The sequence below is a fragment of the Lonchura striata genome, chromosome 14 (genome assembly GCF_046129695.1).
Source record: "Lonchura striata isolate bLonStr1 chromosome 14, bLonStr1.mat, whole genome shotgun sequence".
Taxonomy (NCBI): domain Eukaryota; kingdom Metazoa; phylum Chordata; class Aves; order Passeriformes; family Estrildidae; genus Lonchura; species Lonchura striata.
In genome coordinates this window covers 12,054,423-12,082,189 of record NC_134616.1, presented here as the reverse complement: position 1 = coordinate 12,082,189, position 27,767 = coordinate 12,054,423, and the positions used below count along the sequence as shown (strand labels likewise).

General features: G+C 46.3%; 1 protein-coding gene across 2 annotated transcripts; it reads right to left on the bottom strand.

The window, feature by feature from the left end:
* Window positions 1-55: 55 nt before the first annotated feature.
* Window positions 56-27,704, bottom strand: RNF128 (ring finger protein 128). Of its 2 annotated transcripts, none has more exons than XM_031504801.2 (7): window positions 27,103-27,704; window positions 11,206-11,453; window positions 7,151-7,222; window positions 6,482-6,564; window positions 3,838-3,934; window positions 2,844-3,021; window positions 56-1,468 (listed from the first exon to the last, which is right to left on the bottom strand). In XM_031504801.2, the coding sequence occupies exons 1-7, from the start codon at window positions 27,506-27,508 to the stop codon at window positions 1,332-1,334; spliced, it is 1,221 nt and encodes a 406-aa protein (XP_031360661.1). In that variant the 5' UTR covers window positions 27,509-27,704; the 3' UTR covers window positions 56-1,331. The 2 variants fall into 2 exon arrangements, with proteins under 2 accessions (XP_031360661.1, XP_031360660.1); XM_031504800.2 differs by lacking the exon at window positions 27,103-27,704 and adding an exon at window positions 22,930-23,362.
* Window positions 27,705-27,767: the final 63 nt, after the last annotated feature.

Genomic DNA, 27,767 nt, shown 5'->3' with positions numbered 1-27,767 from the left:
GGCAAATTCAGCATCTGCTTCCATGAGAGCTGGTAATATTTTATGTCAGTCAGGATCATCAAAAATAGTGTTTTATTTACATTTACATATTCAAATTCAATACAAATTATGAAATATTTACAACCATTTCATTTGTACTATAGCTAAGAAAATGCATTGCTTTTCCCCCCAGATTCTTAAGTTATTTATTGGAGGCTCTAAGACAAACTCCTACTAAACAATAGAAACTAGTCAAAGATGCAGAGGTAAAAAAATAAAGTGCATTTATAAGATGTCCTTGGTTACCTTTACTGGACAAGGCCAAGTCACTATTGAGGCACACAGTGTTCCTACTTGATCCCATCTCAACTCCACACAGAGGACAGTTTCTCCAACCCCTGTGACACTCACAGGACATCGGTTCTCCCTGCAGCTTGTGCACTTGAGCAAGACAATGTACAGCAACAGTCCAGTATTTTTCAGAGACTGGATCATTTCTGAACAAAACACAGCAGATCCTTTCATAAGAACCTATCTTTTCTTCAGCTGAGTCTTTCCTGAAGTCATCCCAGACTTGCACAAAGCCAGGACTATGGCATATTGCTGGTGCTAGAGATGGTTATAGCTCCTCGAATCACTTGAGGATCTTTCAGACTAACAAACTAACATTAACAAGGTTTGAAAAGTTCCTGCAGTTGTTCCCTTTGCAACAAGTCAGATTTGGCCTGTCAGCTTGCAGCTCTTTTTTCTTCCCCTTTAGGAATGTGTGGTTGGCAGGCTGGAGTTGAGAGGTAGAGAATCAGTCGGTTACTAGAGAACCAAAGACACTGTGGACAAAATCCAGTTTGACAAGCATTAGTTTGCACTTTCTCCTATCAAATAGTGCATGAAACATTAAATGTCATGTTGCTTTAAACAAAACTGTCTCATAAATATGTATTAGAACAGATCAAAATTAATTTGTTTACAATGAAAATCCACTTGAATGAAAATAACAAACAACAAAAAACCCAATTCAAAACAATTCCCCATGGAGACAATTATGACGTAGAAAATCTCACTTAAACAACTCAAACATGGTAGAGAAGCTTTGCTGAAGATGGAATTTTTGTTTTAGTTAAAATCTGCTGGTTTTCTTTACATTTAAGACAGCTTTATCTGGAGAGTGTTAAGACTCCTGTGGGAAACAGTTTTAAGAAAGGCAAACAATACAATTACGATTTGGACAAGTCTATTTATCTAAACATTGCCAATGCAGTATTTTCTGCAACAGTCTTGCAACTTTTGGTTTATATGGAATGGCAGTAGGCAGCTCCTTGCAGAAGGCTTGCACCACGTGGCTGGGCATGTTCTTAGAACGTGACTTCACAAACAATTCTGCTTTCACAAACTTGTGTTTCATCTCCCTCAAAACCTGGGTTGTCACCATGTGAAAGGACAGTCACAGTGGAGGGCTGGGACTCTTCACTCACAGGATGCGTGTTGTCATCTGTCCAGAAGAAAAGCAAGTCAAGACAAGTTAGAAAGTGCCACAGCCAAGCATTACCGTCCCAAACCAAACCACACAAACTTGACTTGCACAAGTTCAACTGCATTTTCCTGCAGAGATGGAAATCCAAGGCCATGTTCCAACTGCCTCTCTCCTGCTGCCCCTTGTTAGTTTGGGAGCCCATTCTTGCCATTGCCTGTCCTTTGTGGAGATGCTGCTCGGGTCAGCAGTGCTGAGCAAGATGAAGTTGTGTGCATAAGCCACAGAAAGCTACAGAATCCAACTAGGAGGATATTAGCAGGTCTTGTATCTTAAGGCTGCTGAAGGCAGGCATCAAGAGCAACTCCTAGAGTCCAGGCTCAGGGTAAACTGAGGGGGGCCTGTGCTGATTTGGAGAAGGCCCTCTCCCTACAGACTAACCTTGTCTGGCTGATGTCCCTGTGTGTCCTTCCCACTTCAAGTGAGAATACATGAGAATGACCCATGTAATGGAATGACCCAGCATGCCTTGAGTTGCTTAGAGGGATGCAATTTCAATTTCTGATGCTTAGCTCATAGGAAGTGTCCTCTTCTCTACTGGGGTGCTTCAACAGGGCACTCCCAAACACACACCACTTGCTGCAAACTGTCCTGCAGGAGGCAGCAGCAAATTCCAAATTTTCCCATCAGCTAGGCTTCCCATGGGAAATAGAGCATCCCCTTCCTAAGACCATGCCACAATTCAGGTGATAGTTACTTTCTTTTGTTTACCTGCAACCTTTTAATTTTTAAAGCCAACAGCAACACTGAGTATGTGTTGGAAAAGCTGAGCACTAAAAAGACATTTTCAATTTGTTTGCTCTTGTTCAAAAAGATAAAGTAGTTGGAAAATCTGATATTCTTTACAAATTAACACTCTCTAAAGCATTCAAGGATGACTCAGCCTGGGCAAATCTGAAATTCAATTGAAGTATCTGTCTTCTCTATCTTGCACCATCTAAGCTAGAGCAAGACTGACTCCCCGCAAGTTTTTTCTAAATTACTACTTAAAGCAGACAGATCTAGTAGCAAAGCAACACTCATCCAAATGAAATCTCCAAAGAGACAAAGGGATAAGGGACATCTTTGGAAAAATCTCTTTGCTCTTGAAGTATTAAGCCTCTGACTTTGAACTATTCTTTCACAGACTTTGGCTTTTAATTCACATTAAGGTTGTGTTTCACTTGGAAACAAAGACCAAGTGTCAGAGCTAAGGGCTAAAACAAAAAGATTAAGATAACCCTGAAAAATAAAGTATTCTAGCCCCATGAGATGCTATGAAGGCAACTCCCCCTAATTCACAGCCTAGCAGCCAAGTGCAAATGATCTAGCAAGGCAGATGAAACAGTAGACATACTTTCTGATGGTGCCTGTGCCTCCTGAGCAGATTCATCTGGTCCCTGTACAGAATCATATCCAGATGATGCTGTTTCACTAAGATTGTCCTCTTCATTAACTATAGTGACAGTGGATAGAGGTCTTTGGCCACTGGATCCTGGGGCTTGCACAGGCTCAGACTGTGGTTCTACATCCATCTTTGTGAAAAAAAGAGAAAATGGTTAAATTACAGCTTGGCAGGAGGGTGCATCTTTCTGGAAGAACAATGCCAGCAAGGACTGAGTCCAGAGCACTTTTACACAGAAGGAAAAACATGAAATAGAATAAATGCTCTGTTGTTATCAAAGGTGCAGAGGTGAAAAACAGTTACTGCCTAGTTGAGTGGGAAGTTCAGACACAGCTTCTGCATTTTTGCCCAGTATCAGGAAAAGAGTTTTCCTTCTACTCAGTGCAGATCTGCCTCCCCCAGACAAACTCTGGCTTACATTTTAGCTGGTCCAGGCAGCATCAGGCACTAGCAACAGCATCTTCCTCTGGCACTTGCAACAATGAGCAATTACAGAACACATCAAAAACTGATGTAGCTTAGAAAATCATGCAGTTCCAGAAATGTTGTACATGCTAGCACAGTCACTTTTCAAGGGCTCCAGGTACTGAGCAAGTAAGAGAAGCTGGTTTCAAGGACAGTATGAGTTATCAAAGTCTGCCAGAAGATTTGAGAAACACTCTTAGCTGTATGCACAAGAGTTAAGAGTGATTCTTCAGTCAGGCATGAGTCAGCTCTGGCTGACATTCTGCCCAAGCCTTTAGGTGATACCAACTCACACCAGGTCAGCTGCAGGCTTCCCTAAAAGGGAAACCACAATTATTCCTATAGCATCTGGCCACAGACATGGCACACCTGTGCTTATCACCTGCACTCTAGAGGCAAAATGAAAAAGCTCAAGGTGTGGCCACGACACCAGTGTAACACTGCGATTGGCAGCTGCCACCACAGCAGGCTGCTGGCTTACCTCAACACCCAACACTTTGAGGATGTCACATTTGCACAGAGGACATGTCCCATGCTCCAGAAGCCAGGGGTCAATACAGGTCTTGTGGAAGACATGGCTGGGGGAAGAAGCCAACAGGTTAGGTTTCATACTAGGGAGATTGCTCATGTGCCAGCTATGAAGGACCCTTTTGTAACACCAAGAGTTTATTCCTTCTAGAATAGATGACCTTATTTCGCCACAAGTTTCAGCTGAAAGTTATGGATCTTTCAACCTGTAGCTGGTTTGTGCCTATTAGTATCCTGATACAACTTGCTAGAATTCAGCATTAACATTTTTGCTACACCTAAACAGTCTAAAGCGGTTTTTCCAAAACTGTGCACAATACATCCCCAGCTGATAATTTAAATTATACAACTATTGACATCTCAGCCTCAGCTTTAAGGTTAACTTCTATCATGCAGATGTAGACAACTAAACAGCATTTGTTTCTGTTGTAATTACACAGGCAAATCATCTCACAGAATTATGTCCTCAAGATAAACTGTACTCCCACCCATCTACTGTGTCTGTGCAATCACTGTGTATTCCAAACAGATATTTGGCAGGCTGTACACTCAAGAAGGTAAAAATAGCTCAGCCATCACAGATGCAAATGTGTGCTTCTATTAAGACATTCAGTTCCACAATGGGTTTAAATTAGGCCACAGATTTAGAAGGATGACTTGAAATCCTGTGATCTGCCTGTTCCCTCATCTTGAATTGAAACAGCAAAACAAACAAGCACTTCTCAGTATTAATCAACCTTATTATGAGGTAAGTACAAAGATCACCACATCCAGTGCTCAGCAGCCAACACTCCAGCAGGATCCAAGGATTCTCCAATTCAGCTCACATAATCGGCACTTCCTTCCAGCTGTACCAATGTCATGTTTAGTATAAAACCTGAAACTTTCTAGATACCTGACTATTTTAAGTCCTTGAACTTAATACTGGACTTGTGAACCTCTGCAACCATAAATGGCTTCAGTTTGACTCTCTGGGCAAGAATGCCCTTGGCAAATACCCACACCCCAGGGACTCAGATACCATCAATGTGATTCATAGGAACATTCCTTTGATTGGTTCTTTCATAGATACAGTTAAATGCTTTCAGCAAGTAGGGTCTCAGTACTGAGGTCAACCACCAAAATCAAGCATGTTCTTGCAGTAAATATTAGCTTATAACTCACATGAGGGAGAATTTAATATGGTTGATACTGGCAGATATCACCATTTGTGAAGATTATCAAGTCCATGAGTCATTTTAAGCTAGCGTGCCTCTGAGAGCTACATTTGGGCCACAGAGGAAGGAAACATCACAAATGTATGTAAAAGCAGTCTCAGAGCAAATGCAGTAAATTTGTGTATAAAGAACACAATCAAAGATGTTACTCCACTCTTACCCAAATTAGTCATGCTTTGTTTGCAGGTTCATACCAAGATTAGCAGGGTTTATAGGAAATGAATGAGAAGTCAGGTCTCCTATCAGGCAAAGTGTTTGGAGCCTGTCTACAAATTTCTGTACTCATGGCACTTAGTCCATTACTGAACAAAACTACCCACAAGCATAAACATGACAAGACAACTGGGTAATCATTAACATACATGCCTGAAAGGTTATTCAGTTTGGTTTTTTTTTTTAAATATTAAGTATTAGATCAAGGGAGTTGGTTGATAACACTTTAGCAGACCAATTTTGTATTAACAAAACAGCTTAGAGGTCCTACTGCCTGGGAGCAGAGAAAGCCTTTGCAAAACTGTAACCTGGTGCACAGGTAACACCAGCTGAGATTTGCCAGTGTTTGCCAGCACTGCTCAGCACACAACAGCTACCTGTTTTTCCATTCTTCAGAATTTCATTTTCCTACATCAAAATGTTTCCAAGTACTTTTTGTAACCCTCCCTGAGGGTCATGACACCTCTTCCTTTGCACAGTTCAGGCAGTTCATGTGGCAACCCTCTGATTTTAGAAGCTTGGCAAGAGCAGTCCCAGTCAGCAGGCAAAGGGGGAAATCCCACAGAACAAGTTTCTTTAAGCCCTGAGGCAGCTTCATTGCTCACCTTCGGAGCAATCACATTAAATCCTTAGTGCTTCGCTACTGGGCTTCCACAGCAACACAGCAGTGAGATAACACAGGAGAGAACTGTAGAAAAATAAACTGCTATAGCTCTATTTTGGTCTCTCAGAGGATGCATACAAGAATAGAAATGCTTTCTTCTAAACTACAAAAGCCAGCATGTTTTAATAAATTTAGCAGAAAACACAACCCTCTTAGTAAACAGTAATTTAAGGGACAAGAAACAGGCAACATTTTGCCAATTACCCTCAAGTTAGTGGCAAAATTCTTATACACCAGCAAAGGAAGAAATCCTTAAAAAGTCCTGGCATCCCACTGAGAGACACTGTGGTCTGCCAAATTATGTGTGCCAATCCTCTCACAGGGGAAGTGATGAACACAGGCCATTGGGGCACACTACTGTTGTGTATTCACACATTTTTTGTGGTTTAAAACATTTTTTTTTATAGATATTCAATATATCTCACCTCACAACAACTTGATGAAAGTTTGTTAACAAACATGGCAGAGTTTTGGATAAAGGGCCAGTTTGGAAGACAACTTACTTGCAAGTCAGAACACGCATTACATCATTCGGCTTGTACTGCTCAAAGCACACAACACAGGAATCTCCATCTGGACCAGTTTCCTAAAGCAGTGAAATGAAGTTACAGCTTTAACACACTTTGAAAGCTTCCTCTGAACTCCAGTCAGATTTACTTTATGTAGGGGTCTAGCTAGTGTCATCCATGATGCTCCCAAATATAACCTTATATAAATACACCCCGTGGATTAGTCACAGTCAAGCTGACACTTCAAAAGAAGCATTGAAAGTTTAAACCCATGGTTTAGAATTCCATCTGAAACCATTATTGGATTACTGGAGGCACTAGTGTAGAGGTTTAGAAACTGCTGCCTCCAGTTTTAGTTACAAGAGCAGCTAGGGAAGCTGATTAGATACTAGTTTATGTTTAAGCATTTATGTCAGCAATTAGGTCCTCTCACATCAGCAAGACTACAAGCAAGCAGCTAACAAAATAACAAAACAATGTGATTTATATGAATATAAGTCTTGAGGCCTGGAAAAGGACCTGGTCTGAAAGAGGAACTGTCTCTGCCACCAAGAGTTACAGGCTCAGAGAAACTTCTGCATCCTGCTGCAGTGCTAGGGAACTCCCCAGGTTTCATGCAAAGGCTGTGCAGTAGTGCAGGGGAGATGACAGGGTCAGTCCTACCTTGTCTCCTTCCTTCAGGGTGCGCAGCTGCATCTGTTCAATGGCCTTCTTAGCCCTGGCCCTCAGCCGCCGCTGTGACACAAAGCAGTCCTGGTCAGACACAGCCATTTTTCTATTAATTTACTAATACCTACCCAGGTGCCTACTGCAAGCAAGCAACAGTTTTAAAACCCAGATGTTATTAAAATAAGCCAAGTAAACATGACCATACTATTTGGAGACAACATGAAACTGAGTTTTGGGACATTCTGATGCAGTTCCTGACTGGATGACACACCAAGATGGCACTTACATCTGCTCTGGTTGTAGCTAACCTTTTCACAAAGCACAGGAATTATAAGGGTTTTCTAGTTTGAGAAGATGCAAGATAATACCTTGATCACATTAGACCCAGCCAAAACAAACAGAAGCTTTCAAACTGATTTGGTACAGAAGACTGAACACGGAGTTCAACAATCAATTGTTTTGTTATACTCGCTTTAGGACACCTTCCTACCACAAACATTCTAATGAGAAGCGAAAGATTCTTTACCAATCAGCCCACTTAGCACCAATACACCCTGAACTATTCCTCTGCATCCACTGCTTTACAGCTTGCCTGGCAACTGTTGCTGTCCAGCTGTCACTGCAGTACCTGGAATTGCCCAGGAGCCAAGCTGTGTGTAAAGGTCACAGGTTGTTGCTGTCTCACCGACTCAAAGAACAGGACTGTCCTCTCCCTGCCCGCTGCACTTCAGGCAGCTCTGGCAGCATCATCCCCACCACAATGCTTACCTCAGAGACAGACCAGACTCAAGTTTAACCAAAAACCCTCTTTCCAATTCCACTGCTCCATGCAGGAGCCCCATGCTGTTGGCTTTCTAGCATTCCATCTCCTTAGGCATTTTAGCTCAGCTTCATGAAACTTTTCCAAGTGCACATGTACAGAAGGACAAGTGGGACCAGGGCTGTTGCTGACACCTAACAATCTTGCAAGGACTGGCCATTCAAGTCTGCGTAAGATTCCTTGTGCTAAAGCAGTTAATAGCAAACAAGTTGATTTATACATTCCCCCTGGGACCCTGCCAAATAGTCCTAGCACAAAATGAGCCATTTTCGTACTAGTATTGGGTTTGTGCCCTAAGATAAGAGTATCCATGTGCATGCTTTAAGAGTTTAATAGCTGGCAGCTACTAGCAACTATCAAGGAAGAGACACACAATCCACAAGTGAAGGGTGAAGACATGCACATTTGTTTAGAAACAAGAACTACTGAGGTTTCCTTGCAAGTTTGTCAAGTTCTGCTGAAGACATCAACATGTGTTTCTGTATGTCACTTATGGTTAACTTTGAAATGATGTTGCCCTTGTCAAGGTTTGAGACTGAAGCCACAGAGCAGCAGCCACATACTGCTGCTTACCGAGGCCCCCAAAAGTCTGAGCAGCAAATGTGGTAACATCAACTGAGCAGGAATGCAGCAATACAAGTACTTCTCATACATGGCCAGAACTGTCACCACTACTTGTTATTAACTGAAAACTAAACTTTCTAGGAATGTACTCCCACAGACAGTATCTCATCTACACATCTAGTCAGGCCAAGCACATTAGACAGGACCCAACTGGCTGCACTGTTAATAATTTACTTGAAACAATATTTTAAGTTTTGCATGGGCACCAGTTTAATTGCTCCTCGTTAAATGCATCAATGACAAAGTCACCTTTAACATTGATTTTGGCAAGTATAGCAGAACACCCCTCCAGGGGATGGAGAAAGGTTGCAGAAGAAGCTTTATGTTGAATAGTCCACCAGGATACTCGAGCTTGGAATGTCAAAGCATTTTGTGAAGCCAGGTTTTTCAAGAGAATGTGAAACATTAATTATGTTAGAACTGTAAAGCCCCAGCACAGAAAAAGCTAGAATAAATAGCAAAGTTGAGAAAATAGAATAAAGATATTACAAAACAGGTCAGGTCCTAGCTCCTATCCAGGCTCTGGCATCCTTACCTTGATGTAGTAAGGTACTTAAATGGGAAAATTAGGTTTGTAGTCACTCAGTCCTAAGTCTTCCTTGTTCAAGCTGCCAATTTTACCTCCAGCCCTTTCTGCATAAGGGTACCTTCCTGGCACCCTGTGAGCACAGTCATGGCAGTGCAGCCCAGACAGCTCTGAGGAGGTTGGGAACTCCTTTTCTCCTGTAAGCTAAGGAAGTTCTTCCCCACAGGGAGCCACAGGTAACTATTGCCATCAAAGCAGTTTTGAATTGTTGTAAGTTGAGCAATTTGCCTCTACCAAAGCCATTAATTAGGTAATTTCTCAGCTGCAACATATAATCTTCATGAAATCAAAGGAAGCAAAGACTTGAGCTGAAATTAGAAACCAGGCCATAGATAACATCATGGGTCATTTTTCTCTATTAAGAAAGGTTACTATATTGAGAACGGAATTTGTCAGTACTCCAATGACTAGAAAGGTAGAAAGCCACCTACCACACTTGCCTCAATTTTCCACCTCCCTGCTCACTGACCTCCCAATGCAGGAAGAGACTGCAGAGGTGGAGACTTGAATTTCAAGCCCAGAAGAAGAGATGCATTCAAGAAGGAACTAGCAGGTTGCACAGTGTAGCTTGCTCAAGAGGAAAGAACTACTCTGGTTTAACTGTTAGATTAAGACAGATGCACTACTAAACTTCTCTTTTCACTTGGATCAGAAGCTGCCATGACTGGCTTTTTTCAGTATTCACTCAAGTCCAAGCAATCTGGGTTTTCAAAGGGCTGAATGGCAACAGGAAAGCCACCAGGATGTACCATACAAGCCAGGAAGTTGTTTGACTAATATTCAGTATCTTCTGGAGCCAAAACACTTAAAACTCTCAAACTCTGGATCTACGCTAAAATCCAATCAGCAGCTAACAGGGCACATGGTAACATCACCTTTTACTAGTTCACCTGAACTAACAAGCATTTTCTTGTTATCCTTTACTTACCTAATCACTGTGAGGTCAGTCTGAGATGCCAGGGTATAAAAACTATTGAAAACAATTCTGGATTATCTTTGAGTTTCATCTTCACAGAATAGTATATTTTTATGCCCTGACAGCAGAGACGTTTTCTTATATTCTTGTACTCTACAAAGCACTTCCTGGGGTGCCTTGATTTCAGTTCTGCTGAAATCGTGTGGAACTAGCATGTCATTTATCAGTGTTATTTTTTTAATCTGCAATAAGCTCCTTGTGCACATGGAACCCACGACTTCTAGCTAAGCAGAGGGATTTTCCCAGTACCAGCTATCACTGAGGCATTAATAACATCTGCAGTTTCTTGAAAGCCTTATAGCTCACACTTGCACTCTTAAGTACTTTCAAAGCAGGAAATGCTTAAATTTGATTTAATGAACAGTGCATAGGGCACCCAGATTTTCCTGCTTAGATTTATTTAGCATTATTAAATAGAGCTGTGAGACTAAGGTAGATGGCAGAGTATTGAAAGAGGGGATTTATCTCTATCCACAAATGTCAGCAAGAGAACAGCATCAGGTTAGAGACAACTCCACATTTCATCCAGGAGTGGCAATGCTACATCTCACAGGCAGATGACAACTTCCAATATTTCCAGCCTTGAGTCTGTCACTGTAATTCTCAGAAAGCTTTCAGTCAGAAAGCAGCTTTCAACAAGCAGCAGCCTCCCAACCTGTAGCTAAAGTCATGCCCCATTTTGCAGACACACTTCCAGTCACATCTCCTGTTATGGCAAGCACATAGGCAGTGCTATGTGGGAAGGATGAGGGTCAGCTAAAAGCAGTTTAGGTCTCTCACGGCTGCCACTACATCAGCATTAGGGCTACACTGCAGTTCAGGGAATATTTGCAGGAAACACAGCTGAGCACAATCAACTTTCCTCTAAGCATTTTACTCTTGGCTATCCTTTAGGAAAGTTTTAAGCTGTGCAAAGATGTATCTCTTAGCATTTTAAAGATCAAATAAATTCAGTAATTCTGGTATTTAGCCCAAACTTACAAATCTCAAGATCCACACCATGGAGGGATAGGGGTATAAAAAAAGCAATGGCACAAACTCACCTGCTCCCTGGACTGGGCCCTTGCCATAATGAGTCTTCGAGCAGAGTAAGAGACATAGCAGCCCACAGTTGCTGCTGCCACAACAAAAAATGACACAGAGATGAAGAGGATGGTGAAGATATTCATGGAAAGACTGCGCTTTTTGCCCACTTCGATGACCATGGTGACTTTCAAGCCGCTCTGAATCCGGTGCAGGATCTCCATGCCTTTCAGGTTGCCAATCATAATTGCAACAATCTTTTCAGCACCTGCAAAACAGAGGAATCCATGCTCAGTTCCCAGGCACTGTATCAGAGGCGTTGTCTTTGATGTCCTGCTTCAAGTGCTAAAGAAATGGCTGTGGGAAGTTTCTAAATAGTATTTATAGATTTAATATGAGCTGATGGAACAAGTGTCATCACTGTGTGTTTGTCCAGCTGGAAGTGTGCCCCATTACCTATGAGCGGCGTAAGCGAACCACGTTTAGGATTCACTCGCCTCCACAGCATTCCTCACTCCTATATAGGACACAGACTGTCCTATTTTAGACACAACACTTTGGTGATTTACATTTTAGCATGCCTTTGAACTACATGAAGCTAAAAATAAATCATCTACAGAGTAAAGTCACTGGGGATTGTGATATCTGTATAGGGATTGCTCCCGTAATGGATCCAACTCCCCCCCTGCTCCACTGCTGCTTCTTAGCACCTCCTTTCTAAATTTGACAGTACTTTCAAGTACTTCCTCAGACACTGAGCAATCAAAGACATAGATCACCCTTCACTTCTGTATTTTCAGAGGCAATAGAGAAATTATTGAGGGAAATTGCATTGTGAAGTCTGTTTTTATGAGTTTCTACTGCAGATTCGGAGGGAAGCAAATATGAAGGGAGATGTGCTCTGCTTTTAAACAGTTGGGAGCAAGATGCCAAATGCCATCCTGATTTTAACAACAGGGTTTATTGGCTTAATTGAACACTACAACAAGTTAGAGGAACCAAGGTGTTTAAGGTAGGAAGAAATTTCAAGCAACTCCAGTCAAACAAACTGGTTTCCTTTCAGTGACATGCAAGGGCTTGAGGACACTTGATACCGTTCACAGAAACATTAGAAAGTCCCAATATAACAGAGAAGCTCTTAAGAGAGGAAAAAAAGGGAGAACGGGTGATGAGTAAATTATCACTGCTCTCTCTAAACTAAATAGAAGAAAAGCAGATTTGAGACCAGCTAATCAGGAGTCTCACTGCATTAAACCATCACCTGCAGAACATTCACAACAGACATTGCATAGGGGCAGAACAAAGACTGTTACAAAGTGCTATTTTTAGCTAACCCCCGGCCAAACACTCTTTAATGGGAAGACCAATTGTTTTTCCCTTTGCTGAGTTACTCAAGTTATTTCCCTCTGCTGAAAGTTATTCAATTTTCAGCTACCAAAAAACCCTAGGATTGGTGTTAAACCACCAAGGCTGTCATTAGAGAAAGTGTTTATTAGTTTTCCAGCTTGTTCACATAGTGCTTGTGATCCAACACAGCAAGCAACTTTCCTCAGTGGGACAAAACTCGTATTTTATTCAGAAAGCTCCTCGTAAAGGAAACAAAATCACACAGAGAAGAGAAAAAATAAGTCTCCCAGACTGCAACTACTCTTAAGGATGAACTAGGGCTTATACATCACATATAAAATGAACTGGAGTCAGGTGTTAGCAGCAAGCAAAGAAGTCAGAAGCTGAGACTTGCTTTCATAAGCATGGAAGAAAGTGTGGAAGAACAGGCTGCAACAATGAGAAAATAAAAAGCCTGCTAAAAAAAGAAAAAAAGCCCTATTCCCCTATATTTCTGTATGTCACACAGTAAATCTATCTTGTAACCACACATGCACAACACAAGATACAGAATAGCAATTCCTATTAATGAAATGTCACCAACAGGCTGCAAAACCAGTCCAGCAACTAAGCCATACTTTATGAAAAAGTTTTACCCTTAAAGAAAGAAACATATTCCATTTACGTTTCAGAGTGCATAGTTCACAAGATGTCATCAGATCACAGCTTTAATCCTCACTGACACTTCTCAACCCTAGAGATTCCTGTTGCAATTTCAGCTCTGCTTTAGATTAACACATGTGAGTGGCCAGCTGGTGGCTCTGACACTGGCACAAGGGCAGAAGTGAGTGGCCATTTCCATCAGCACATGTTTGTGACAACTTCTGTGCTTCTACAACAAAGCAAGAGGAACACCCCCACCCAACACTTCCTGAGCTGCTACCTGGGTCCCATTATGACAGCTGCTGAAACATGTTATGGTGGCCTTGAGACCACCAGCCTCGACAGAGGCTCCTGACAGGGCTTGGCCATCATGCAGGAAACAAGGTATTTGAGGGGTGTCTTAGGTTGCAATGAGAGATGTAATCAAAAGTATGTATTCTATTACCAGCTGTTAAAACCAGGTGGGGCAGTGCTCTTCATCTCCTCCACCACCCATCCTTCCTCCAGGAGATATTTTCTACTAATGGGCCATTGTGTCTCACTGCATGACTGAGAAAGTTTCAGCATCCCAGGGTGAGATGTTCCAGCTGGGGGAGGAGCCAAGCACTCCTACCTGGATAGAATCTGAGACTTGGAGCACCACAGCCAGCCTGTGCCCACTGGATTCCCAGAGGAAGGCCAGACCCATCTGCACCACCACTGGGCCTTCAGAGGAAAACTCCACCCTTTATAGGATCGCTGCTCCAACAGAACCACAGCTGTCACTGCAGGAGGGCTGCAGCCACCATTTAGTGGGACTGCTGCCACCACCCTGACCCACAGAGTGCCAGGTTGTATCCTGATTCTGTCAGTGCCTTTGTACTACTGCATTTCATTTTAATGTTCCTATTAAATTGTAGTTCTGACTTGGGATCTCTCACTGGTTTGCTGTCAAACCAGCACAAGGGGACATCTGCAGAGGTCCCTCAAGCACAGCAGCTGCTCTCAAGCTTTTCCACACCCAGACTCCAGCAAAGCAGAGGGAAGCCAGCCGTGCACAGGGAAAACCTCACAGAAGCCCAAGTTCTTTGCCCAGGTGTCAGCTTCTGTGGTTCAGCTGAAGCTTCTGGAACAGTTTTTAAGGGACACTAGAAGGTGAAATTAATCTGCTGCCTGTTTAGCCGAGATGGGCTCATTGCTAAACAGAACAGAAGCGAGACCTGTTCAGTTAAACATTGCCCAGCCTCTTTCCTTCCCCATTTCCTGTGAAACTGGAGAGGGAAAGTTACTCAACTCTTTAGGAAAACACAACCTGCCTCTTTGGGCACCTCCCAAACTGTAAGGCAGCAGCTGGTCTGAGGGCAATGGGTTGATGCAGCACACAAACCCCAATGGTTTGGGGCAGGGAAGTGCTGGGGCACAGCACGCTGGGCCCACAAGGAGCAGGCATGACTGGGATCAAAGTTTCACCTTCCTGGAACAGTTTGGCTTAGATGTAGAGTGCAGATGCAGCTATTTATAGTGGTATTAAAATACCTGCACAAAACTCTGCCCTGCAAAGATTTCACTTGTTCTGCCAGTACACTTCTGCTCCTAAACATGAAGCTACAGCTTCGACAATTCAGTAGAGAAACCAGATGTGCAAGGGGGGCATTAACTTTTGCCCAGTACACACCTGCCTTTTCACATTCATTTAAGGTGATTATTGTAATCCAGTGCTACAGTTTTGTGTGCTAGTGCTATCCTGAACCAAGCAAGCTTTAGGGCCTGGAGAACACTTGCCCCATAATATTTAGAATCAATGGTACCTAATCTGCACCTTAAAAATGCCCACTTTTAGCAATACAATCACAATCTATTAATGCATTAAAACACATCAAGGCAAGGTACAGACCTCAAGGCCAAACAAATCCACTGACCAAAGCCAACTCAAGAATACCAAGTAATTTCCTCTACCCTCACTCAAAACCAATTTCTCAGCTCATTCAGGCATTGCAACCATTTTGTATTGTTTAAAACAAACAAATTCAGCTTCAATTAAGTTATGAAAGACTCCTTCATTTTGGTTTAAAAGCCTCAGTGTAACTTTGGGAAAATTCCATAGATCTTTCCTCTTGGACAGCAAGAGCCAAACCTCTCTAATTCTATCACCATTTACCAAGAACAGGATGTAAAACTGATGGACTCTTTTTCTCTTTGGAAACAGACAACAGAGCTACAACACAATTTAGTGAAAATATGAGAGGAAGGCAATAGTTTTGAGGGCATTTTTAAGAAACAAGGTATAAAACATGCTAAGTAGGCAAGTTGTTTCAGAACAAGGAAGAAACTAGCATGCCACACACAGCCTCCAGCATTCTGGATTACCATCATTTTTTTCCCCCCCAGCTTTCTCAAAGTCAGAAGTTTTGCCTCATCTTTAATCAGTGCCCCTTTTTTGCCTCATCTTTAATCAGTGAAATTAAGTGCCCCAGTTTTACCCGTATTGCTGCACCCTGTCCAGAGAGCACCTTGTGCAAACAGTGCCTCTGCTATGGCACAGCCACACTGCTTCTCCCCAGGACCAGCACAGCTCACCCCAGTGTTCCCAGCACTCCACTTGGGAATACCCCCACCTCATTCTTGCTGCTGGTGGGATCACCAGTCCATTTCCAGCCCCAGCTGGCAACCACATAAGCCACCTGCTCAGAAAAGGCAGAATGGAAGAAATTACTTTTAATTTTGAAGTTTCATATATTTATAAAAAATAAAAAGAGAAGGAAAGTGCAGACTTTGGAGTTTGAATTCTCAAAGAATGAACAGGTTCTCCTTAACCACAGCACCAGAGCAGAAATGCTATCTGAAGGTTCTTTCAGGAGATGAAATAAAACTCCAGCCTTGGTGTCTGGATCATTGTTTTTATCTACAAGATACGGTGCTTGCAGCACAGAGCAGTAACAGTTGTTTCTTATGCCAAAGGAGCTAGAGGTATTCCCCTGGCACCCCTCCAACCCCACCATCAGCAAAAAAGGCATTAGGAAATCAAGCTATCTCCTGTTCTTTAACACGAAGGACACTGTCAGTTTACACTCCAACCATTTCGTACCAGTTTAGCACACCTGGCTCCTCAGGCATGTAAGAGGAGTAGCTGATAGCCTATCTCTCATGTTTGGAAAAAGCAAAAACACAATGTCTTGAAGATTGCTTATCTCACTGTACTCAAATAGTAAGGAACGGGATTTCTGGTGGCTATCAAACAGGCTGGTACAAGCTTGCTGTTATCTGTTACAGTAGGAGGAAAAATAAACTAACAGCGCACACAGACTGAGCTGCTGTTACCCACCTTACGTAATTCACCTCGGATGACAGGCCAGCACTGCACATTAAAGCCAGCAAGTCTCAGCAGCACACCCCACTCAGGGACACGAGGGCTCTCCCTGGCCTCAGACACTGAAACCAGACCCTGCAGGCCAGCTCTGCTCTCATCCGTGGTACAGTGATAAAAAAATAAAGTGCTGATTGCTGTCATCCCCACGAACAAGGCAAAATCTCATCAGGAATATGCTCATGCCCACAGTCATCCTCCATCCCAGACACTGTCAGAGGAAACACCTTTATTGCCCTGTGATAAGCTCTCCCCTTTGCAAGAGGGGAGGGTAATTGAACTCATAGTTCAGGAGCAATATAGGCCTGGATAAGCTGACATTGTAGGCTTGTTCCTTCTTCCCCTGCTTTGCATATTCTGCACAAGCATTACTTGGCACCAAGATAAAAAAATATCTTACATTCAGGTTATTTTGCAGTTATTTAAAGCTACAGCCTCTTATGATCTAAACTGTTTGACTGAACTGCCTTTTCCATCACACTATTACACTTACTATTACTAAGCTTAATTAATTGTACTTTCAGCTGGCTTTACTTGACATATGACACTATGTCTGATCCCTTCCTCCTAAACACACAAGCCTCTCCACATACAGGGGCATGCACTCACACAAAATCATGGAATGGCTGGGGTGGGAAGGTACCTCTGGAGATCATCTAGTTCAACACCCTGCTAAAGCAGGGTCACCCAGAGCAGGTTGCACAGGATCACATCTATACAGGTTTTGAATATCTCCAGTGAGGGAAACTCCACAACCTCCCTGGGCAATCTGTTCCAGTGTTCAGCCACCCTCACACTAAAGATGTTTCTCTTCCTATTCAGATGGAACTTTCTCTGTTTCAGTTTGTGCCCACTGTCCCTTGTCCTGTTCTGGACACCACTGAAGAGTCTGGTGCCATCCTCCTGGCACCCACCCTTAACACATTTGAGTGCCCTGATGAGATCCCCTCTCAGTCTTCTCACCTCCAGCCTAAATAGCCCCAGCTCACTCAACCTTTGATTGTATGACAGATGCTCCAGTCCCTCATCATCTTCACAGGCCTTCTCTGGACTTGCAGTATTCCATGTCTGTCTTGAACCAAGGAGCCCAGATCTGCACACAGAACTCCAGATGAGGCCTCACCAGGGCAAATTAGAGGGGCAGGACCACCTCCCTTACCTCTTCTAATGCACCCCAGAATCCCACTGGCTTTCCTGGCCACAGGAACACACTGCTGGCCGTGGACAGGAGCCCACCAGGATATGTGGGGTCTTCTTCACAGAGCGCTTTCCAGCAGATCAGCCCCAGCCTGTATGGGGGTATTCCTCCCCAGGTGCACACCCTTGCTAAACTTCATTAGGCTTTTCTCTGCCCAGCTCTCCAGCCTGTCCAGGCCTCCCTGAATGGCAGCACAGTGGAATACAAGACGTAGAAACCATCCTGCACTCGGTTTAAATAGTGTTATTTGTCAAGTGAATCCAACATTTACCAACCCTTTTTTTCTCACCCCCACTCTCTTTTGAGCCTTAGAGTCTTACATAGATGCTCCCATCCCCCAGATCTTAGAACATTTGCAACATGAAATCATCCTCTAAAACAGCAGCCAGGACAGTAACATTTTTCAAGGGCACAGAAATGAATGAGATCTTGTAGAACAGCTCTCTTCACATGCTGTTTAGTCAGCAGTGCCTGCAAGACTAAAGTACCACCATTCAATCTAGCAAACAACATCTAAACCTCCTGGAGAAACAGCAAGCAAAATTCATAATGAAAATTCTTTGGTGAGTTTACTCAACAGTTTTCAGCAGTTTTGATTTAGTAAATACATTTCTCACCCTCTCTGAATGAGAATGAGCTCACCACTAATACCCCTCACTCCCCACATGCTAAGTGTTCACTGGGAAGAAGTGAGTTTGAGGAAGCTAATGGTAAAATTATGTAAATAGGCACAGTTGCAGCCAGAAAGCATCTGTCTGTGAAAAGATGACAGGTCACACTGGACACAGTGGGGAACTGTGCTGAGCTGGCTGCTGTGTGCTCACCAGCACATTCAAGGCTGGAGGCAAAGAAGCACTGTCATTGTTCCAGTGACACAATGTCCCTCACAATGAAGCCTTGCTACCACAGCTGTCACTTAGGATTTTAATTCATCCCTTCACATTTCAGCAGCCCAGTAAACCTGAAGTGCAAGGGCACTTCACTATTCCAAGCAACCTAAGGGATGATGCCTACCCTGCAGTTTTTCATAGCATAAAGGTACCTAAATTACATTGTAAAGAGCAAGAGCAGGGGACCAGAAGCTGTCAAGAGCACCAGCTAGTCTCATCCAGTTCCTCAATGCCCCTCCTGTTTGCTCACAGACTGTCGTGCTGGGGGCAGCCCCAGTCACTGTCACACCCCACCATCCCCTCAGGGTGGGAGATCAGGGTCCCCAGCCAGACCCACATGCTACAGCTGCTTATCTGAATGCCACTACAGCTGTGGCATTAATTTATTCTAAACCAGGCAGCCAGGAGAACCAAGCCAGGAGTTTCAGCACATAAAGACAAAGTTCAGGACATACACATCAAAAAGCTCTCTCAGATGCAAAGAACTACAATCTCCAGACACCACAGTCTGCAAATACCATCCAGGCACAGCAGATGCATGCAAGGTCCTTCTCAAAAAAGGAACTGTAGGAAAGGCTTAATGATCTGTAAGAGGCTCATCTGACCGTGGCCAAGGAACATAAGAGAGGAAGTGTCTCTAATTAGATCCTCCATCCTCATTCCTCTCCTCAGATGTTCTCAGCACAAGTCTTCATTCACTGCAGAGAGGTGCACTATTTGTTTACACAAGGCTTCCAAAGTCTCAGCACAGCCTGCCTCGGGATTACAATTCTGACTCAATCTTTAACAGTGTTACAGCTCGCAACAGCCTTTTAATTCCTTGGCAAAGTTTTAGCTTGTTTCTGAACATCATACCTCCTCACAAAAAGCAGTGGAGCACAACTAGACACTTCTGCTATACACTGTTCTCTCCAAGCATACAGAGGTAAGGCTTCACCTCAGTGAAATTCCTGCAGAATTAAGTAGCAGTGCTACATATTTAACCTTTCCTTCCCCTTTTGCCCACTGATGCATGTTTACACTCAAACCAGATCTTGCTCGCCCGACTCACACTGTTCCTGCTTGAGGCAGAATCACTTAGTTGTGTTCCCCCAGAATAAGCCCTCTGCAGATCAGGTGATGAGCTTCTCAAGTCTAGAGTTACACCATAAGAGAGAAACCAAAGAAAATTATCACAGTTGCTTTCTGATCTGCAAAGAATCCTTCACCAGCTGCAAGGAAATACTGAACACCAAAGAATGCTTCCCACGGGCACCACCATGCCCTCAAGCCAAAGCCACCTCACAGCTTGGTTCTACCTTAAGGCAAGATCCACCTTTAACACAAACCAACTCTTGCCCTGCACTTTTTTCCCCACATGCTGCTGGTTTTCTCCAATCAAATGTCTTTTTCAGAAGGTCAATAGAGATTAGAGAGAGGTGCAATTATGAGCACACAGAACTGTACTTTGAAACCCTGCTCAGCCTGACACAGAGCGGTACCATCTTAAAATGTGCACAGCTAAAACTCAAGTTTGCTAATTGATATAGGTTTGTGCTTATAAACCACAAAGTAAATTTTACTTTGGACCCCATTAAATTCTTCACATTCTATGTGTTAGAGATGATTAGGCAGGATTTGATCATATCTGATTTGGCTAGTCACTGAATTCTGTTGTTTTAATTGCCAGAGTGATTTGCTTTTGTCGGGTAGTTTTTGTTGTTTCTTTTTTTTTTTTAAGTTGGAACACCAAAAGGTTATATGGAGCACTGATGCAATGAAGAATTCATCAGACTAAACATGATGATTATAAGAAAAAAAGTCTCTGGAAACAGGATGACTAGGACAAACTGCTGCAAATACAGTCTCAAAACAAAAAAGCTTCTTCAAAAGCCACGCAGGTGACAGCTTCATGCTCCACGGGTGCAAGGGGAGTACTCAGTACTGCTGGTCTAATTCCCCTCACCCCAGCAAAGCCATCTCTTGCTACTTCCCACTGCCTCAGCTTGGAGGAAGTGTTTGATGGCATATGGCCCCAGTCAGAGCAGAAATGAAGCCAAGTAGGAAACCCAGATTGCAAAGTCACCACTGGCACAGCTACAGCCAGTACAGACATGGTGGGAGTTGTAGCTGCACAAAGTCCATTCAATGGGCACGGCCACCTTCCCCCGGCCCCAGGAGAGTCAGAGCACCCAGTGCCACCAAGGAGGCCAGGAGAGGGGAGCCATCCCAAAGCACAGCTCAGCAAAGGGCAGCATGACCAGCTCTTGCCTCCCAAGTCTGAGGGGTAGTGCTGTAGGCTGAGCTCCTCAGCATGACACAGGGAGAGCCTGCACCTGCCAAACCAAATGAGGCTGATGATTGTAGCTTGCTCCATCTTGGCCGTGCCGTGTTCAAAGCCTGCAATGTTTGTCCAATTGGACCAGAGAGCACTGGCCCCCAGCAGGGGCAGAGGCAGGGGTGGCCCAAGCACAGTGGGCCACCAAAGCCCCCTAAGCAGAAGGAAGAGCATTGCTATGGGAAGGGCCAAGAACAGGATCTTGCAGACAGACACAAGGATAGAAAAAGAACTCAAGTCCAGAGAATAAGAAAAGGAAGGGTGGAACAGGAAAGAAAGTGAGGGACTAGAACAAGGACAAGCAATAAAAGCAACAGCAGCAACAAGCTTAGCCCAAACCTAGCTTAGCTTAACTGTGTTATGACATGGCAAGGAAGACTCAGGCAGATGAAAGAAATGGTTTGACAGAAGCTGTCTTCTCCAAGGAATCCCTGTCCTATTTGTCTGAGCTGTGCAGTTCAGCTGGGAAGTTTCAACATACCCTCGAGTATCCATCCCATCATGCAGAATAATCTGGACAGTTAGAGCCACTCTGACATAAATGCCTCAGCAGAAAGCTTAAGGACATCATAGGAAAGGAGAAAGCTCCTCTTGGAGCAAACCCTGCCAAGAGCCTGTGGCTCATTTTGAGAGGCAGCTCCCAGCAAGGTTAAGATGCTGTAAGTCTCCCAGCAGCCAGGATGGAGGAGGGGCAGGAGCACATGGTCCTTCCCCTCAAGAACAGGTTCAGCAGTGACCTACCCCGGCTCCTCCAAGAGCTGCAGGATTAGGCAGGCACAGAGTGAACAGGGCTCAGGGCAGGGACGCTCTGTCAGTTCAGCAGGAGGAACTCGCCCAGCAATAGTCAGATCTCAATAGCATTTGTCAGCTGATGATTTGATTACATAAGAAAGCCTTGCCTCAGAAAGGCCAGAGCCTATCCAGACTGTATGTTTTGAATTCTTAAAGCAGAGTTAGCAACAGCCCTACAGCTCATTAAGACAGCAAACCTCCAGAGGCAGCTACTGTTTTCTTGTCTCACCAAAACACCACTGCTAACAGAAATGCTCTCCAAACCTTCTAAGAGGATTGCTGCACGGATATAATTATATTTCAAATCACTCAGAGCTTTAAGACACAGTATTCATTTTCATTGTTCAATTTCTCTCCAGAAGATGGGGTTTCCCAAAGCAGTATCACTTGACAGAACTCCAACACACCCATGAGCGTGCGTATCTGTCCAACAGCTGGACAGTCACCAAAGCCACTCACCCTGTCACACACAGGACACCTTCTTGTGCTGTCACCAGAAGGCATTTACACAGCTTTTAGCCTAGGTCTGTTTCTCAGGTAACATTAGCCTAAAACACAGCCAAATCTCATTCTTCATTTGAAAGATGTGCAGGTCAGGAAAAACCTTCCACTAAGTAGGGAACTTTCTATAGCAAGAGAAGAGGAGCTCTGTTATCAGCCGGTGAAAACTGGAAAATAAAGACCTTCAGCTATTTGCATTAGAAGAGGCATTTTGCTGCTGAAAAGTTACCTACAGAAAAGTGTCATACTTCGCTTCTGTCTGAGCTGGTTAGTGTGCAGGGCATAGGGAGAAACAGCACCTGAGCATGGAAACCCAGTCTACTTTACAGCCCATAATGAACTTCACAGTTTTAACAGGCATTAAAAACCTCAGCATCCATCACCTCTGGCGACTACAGGCTCAGGCCAGAAACCCAGGGCCCGGCCCAGTCCGGCCGGAGCCCAGTCGTCCTCAGCCCCAGCAGCAACCGCAGATTTCGGACACGGTTACTCATTAATCAGAGAAAAAACAACATCATCAGCGCCCGAAACAGCGCTGGCCAGTCCGGGCAGAAACTCCCGTGGTGCGGAGAAGCAGCGACATTGCCGCTGCTGCCGAGGAGCCGCGCCGGGATGCGCCCCGCTCCGCAGCCCCGACACGGGAGGGAGGGAGGGGAGGGCCGGTCCCAGCGCGGACCGCTCTCCGTGCGAGCCCCCGCCGCCCCCGGCGCTCACCGTGGTGGGACATGGGCAGCACCTCGTTGCCGGTGCCGCGGTAGTTGTAGATGACGGCGGCGGCGGCGCCGCGCCGGGCGGCCAGGCGGATCTTGTCGGCGAAGGAGCAGCCGCCGCCGCGCTCGATGAGGGCGAGCCAGCCCGGGGCGCCCGCGGGGGCCCCGCTGAAGTTGGTGAGCGCGCTGCAGGCATTGAAGGCGTCGGGGCTGTCGGGCAGCACCAGCAGCCCCTCGGCCGGCTGCAGCGGCGAGTCCAGCCCGTACAGGCCGCTCTCGCCCGCCTCCCAGCCGCTCCGGTTGCGGTCCACGCCGTTCTCCCACGACACGTTCAGCCAGGCGGTCCACGCCGCTGCCGCCGCCGCCCCGCGGGGACCGGGCGGCGGGACGGCGCAAAGCAACGCGGCCAGCGCCAGCAGCGCGGCCCCCGACGGCATCCCAGCACGGCCCGGCCCGGCCCGGCCGCCTAAAGCCGCCGCCGCGGCTGCCGGGGGCGGAGCGGGGCCGCCCCCGCCACGGCCCGCCCCCAGCACGGCGCGGGGCCGCGCAACACCGAAACAGCGCACGGCACCGCACCGCACCAGAGAACCACCGAACCGCACCAGAGAACCACCGAACCGCACCAGAGAACCACCGAACCGCACCGCACCGCACCAGAGAACCACCGAACCGCACCAGAGAACCACCGAACCGCACCAGAGAACCACCACACGGCACCACACGGCACCGCACGGCACCGCACGGCACCAGAGAACCACCGAACCGCACTGCACGGCACCAGAAAACCACCGAACCGCACCGCACGGCACCACCGAACCACCGCACGGCACGGCACCGCACCAGAGAACCACCGAACCGCACCAGAGAACCACCGAACCGCACCAGAGAACCACCGAACCGCACCGCACGGCACCAGAGAACCACCGAACCGCACCAGAGAACCACCGAACCGCACCAGAGAACCACCGAACCGCACCAGAGAACCACCGAACCGCACCGCACGGCACCACCGAACCACCGCACGGCACGGCACCGCACCGCACCAGAGAACCACCACACGGCACCGCACGGCACCGCACCGCACCACCGAACCACCGCACGGCACCGCACCGCACCACCGAACCACCGCACGGCACCGAACCGCACCAGAGAACCACCGAACCGCACCAGACAACCACCGAACCGCACCGCACGGCACCACCGAACCACCGCACGGCACGGCACCGCACCGCACCAGAGAACCACCGCACGGCACCAGACAACCACCGAACCGCACCGCACGGCACCGCACCGCACCACCGAACCACCGCACGGCACCAGAGAACCACCACACGGCATCGCACGGCACCGCACCGCACCAGAGAACCACCGCACGGCACCAGAGAACCACCGAACCGCACGGCACGGCACCGCACGGCACCACCGAACCGCGCCACACGGCACCGCACCACCGCACTGCACGGTACCGCACCACAGCACGGCGCCATCGCACCGCACGGCACCGCACATCACCGCACGGCACCGCCCGCCGCCGCGGAACCCCGCCGGGACGGATCCCCACCGCTGCCCGGGAAGTTCCGCACCCGGGCGTCCCCCTCGCTGTGTTCTGCCCAGTGCGCCACCAACCCATCTTTCTCCCGAGGGGATGCGGAGGGTCACCCGCCGGGGCCACCTCTCAAACCTGATGGCTCCTCCTGACATCACCTCTCGGGGTGATGGGTGATGCCCCGCATGCCACCCAGGGAGGGCGGTCACCTCCTCCATCTCGTCCCGGCACAGCGGCTTCCTCCCCCAGCCCGCCCCATGCCCGCGGTGGACGGAGCAGCGGGGGTGGGCAGCGGGACTCCTGGAAGATGCCGATCTCCTGACACTCCACAGCAGCCCGGAGACACAGCGGCACCAGCACAAGGTGCTCAGCCGTGAGCCAGCCTGCTTCCAGCAGCTGAATTCATGTTTGCTGAATACTCAGCAGCATAGTGTCAGTCCTGACTGATCTTGTCTTACGAAATTCTGGTTTGGCACTGTTCCCTCTCTGGACTGGCCATTGCTGTCCCGATCATTTGACAGATGCTACAAACCTTCCACTTCAAACTGCAACCCCTTTTTGTACTTCTATATTACTTGTGTTTACATCATTAATTATTATTTGATATATGGAACTCACAATAAAAAGTCCTGTTTCTCCAAGGCCCTGCAGTTATTTTTGGGGCAGCCAGTTTGTATGCACCAGTCCCTTGCTCCAGCACTTACACACTTTTGCCAAGTTGTCCTGCATCACACAGTGCAGAGTGCTGGCAGAGTCATTGCAACCACGAGTATGAAAAGCTGTAGAGCCCTGCCAGGGAATTAACAAAGGAAAATAACATGAGAAAGAACATTTTTAGCTCTTCTCCAGAGAGACACTCTTTTGACTGAGAGGCCTTGCCTCCTATCAGCTGCTCTGCGGGAATCACCCCCAGCCCTGGGAGCCTTTCAAACACATCCCAAACACCCACATCATTACGTACAGGCTGGAGCTCTGGGTGAGAGCCCATCACTGAGAAAGCAATATTCCTGGGCAGTGATTACATGACCTAAGATCAGCTGCTGCCTATGCAAGCACCAACAAAACTAGTGTAAACATAGAGTTCAACCCTTTCTCATACGAGTCAGCACCACTCAGTTTTTGCCCCAGACTTTGGGCTGATTCTGGGCCTGTGTGCCTGATAACCAGAATGTGTCATCTGTCTGTGGTGCCCATTGCCTTTCCCTTCCCTGTGCTAAGAGCAGCACACTGAGCATTACACGGCTAAACCCAGCTCTGCTTTGAATCCCTCCTGGGGACAGGGGCTTTGGAACCAGCCCACTCCCCAGCCAGCCTTCAAAAGGTGCTTCAAAACCAACCCCTCCAACAGCATCCACCCTGCCAGCACAGCAGCTACAGGTTTTGGCAGTTCAGTATCACAGGGAGGTTGGTTTGGTTTTGCTCCTGCAATATCAGCGTGAAGAACAAAGTAACGAAGAGCAGATGAAGCAGTTTGCTCAAGATCAATATTGCTTACTAAGTGAACACTTTTGTCCTAACCTAAACCTTCATTTTCCCATTCCACATCTAAGTAGACAACTTATTTCAACAGTAGTAACTCCAGCTATAATGAGAAGTAAATCCATAAGCAATCAGAGAGTGCTTTTGTTTTGAAACCTGTTACATGTAGGGGCAGAGAAAAACTTAACACACCTCTGAAAATACAACCAAGCTTTATGCACTCAAGAGCAGCCAATCTGCTCAGACTAAAATGCCTACAAAACTTTAAGGATGTTTAGCTCTAGCATTTTCACGCAAACAAAACTGAACCAAAGCCAAATGTTGGAACCTTCTCAGAATACAAAATGTCATACAGATCTGGGGATTTTGAGCATTAGGCTTAGCCACAGTCTCTTACACATGCATGCATTACAGTATATCATATGATTAAAAAGCACAAATGAAGAAATGCGAAGAATGCTTTGAGAGCAGCCCTGAGAAGGATGGGTGATGGAAGGAAGGGTGGTGATTGAGGAGAAGCTCAACCAGCCTTGCTTGGTTTGGCAGGGAAGACAGTTGCAAGGGAGCAGCCGTCCCTGTGCATCCTCTGGGCCAGTGAGGAGTGGGTCAGGTGGCTGGGAATCCCCAGCACAGCTGATACATTTTAAAATCCACACGTGATAGTTGTACCTATTTGAAGCCACATATCTCACACTGAGAACTTCCTGACTCTCAGAATTAGGAAAATTCAGGGGAAAAAGAGAAGATCTATGTTGCAATCTGCAAAGCACATACCTATGCTGCAGACACCTGTAGGTTCATTTGTGTCCTCTCACCTTGAAAAATACCCTGGTGCCTTCAAAACAACCACTAAGTGTTGCTCCTCATCACTGTCTAAATTAATTTGCAACTTGTACAGGTAAGAACCAGGACTAACTTCAGACACTCAGCCCTTTGCCTGCACTGCAGCTATCAGAACGTATCAGCAGGGTCTTGCTGACTAAGCACGGAAGTCAAGACTTAAATTGCATAACATGTTATTTTTCTAATTGAATCTCTTGATCAGAACAACAATCACCCAAAAACACCCCTGATTCCTCAGAGCCTGGCTGTGGTGCCCTGAACCCAGCTTCAGAGGAAGAAAAGACAGAGTGCCTGCACCCTTTCACTCACCTTGATGCGCCATCAGGAGGGTTTTGTTGCCTTTGCCCCGTGAATTATAGATCACGGCCGCTGTTGCACCCTTTCTGGTTGCCACCTGAATTTTTTCAGCAAAACTGCAATTGCCTCTTTCAATCAGGGCTATCCACGGTGCTTTCATGACAGTGAAGTTGGTATTTTTGTCGCAGGCATAACGATCAGCAGATACTGGAATGCCCACCACCCCCTGAGCACCAAGGTAAGGAGAATTAAAGCCATACAGGCCACATTCACAGTGCTCAAACGCAGTCGTGTTGCTGGTGCTGTTGAAATAGAATAAAGTGAGAGAGGCCATCACAGACATTGCCTCCGTGGTGTGGACTGAAATTAAAAAATCCACCAGGAGAAAGAGAAACCAGAACTTCTCGACTCCCTTCATCGCTTCTTCCCAGCAGCAGGAAACGGAGATGTCCAGGGGTATTTTCCGCTGCTGGTGAGCACAGTCCGAGCTGGGAGCGCTGCCGGGTCCCAGCGGGAACCTGACACCAGCCAGGTGAGCCCCGCGGTGCCGAGCTCGGCCGAGCCCCGGGACACGCCCGCCGGGCGTAGGGCAGCGGCGCGGGAGGAATGTCCTGCGGCCCAAACTTCCTGCTGCTGCTGCCACACAACGCCCGTCCTCCTCCTCCTCCTCCTCCTCC

Coding starts and splice junctions, on each gene's coding strand:
- RNF128 (XM_031504800.2), bottom strand. CDS start 23,362: ATGCCGTCGGGGGCCGCGCTGCTGGCGCTGGCCGCGTTGCTTTGCGCC. Junction 3,935..6,481: donor ATGCGTGTTCTGACTTGCAA/GTAAGTTGTCTT, acceptor TTCTTCCCCCAG/CCATGTCTTCCACAAGACCT. Junction 3,022..3,837: donor TCAAAGTGTTGGGTGTTGAG/GTAAGCCAGCAG, acceptor TTTTTCACAAAG/ATGGATGTAGAACCACAGTC.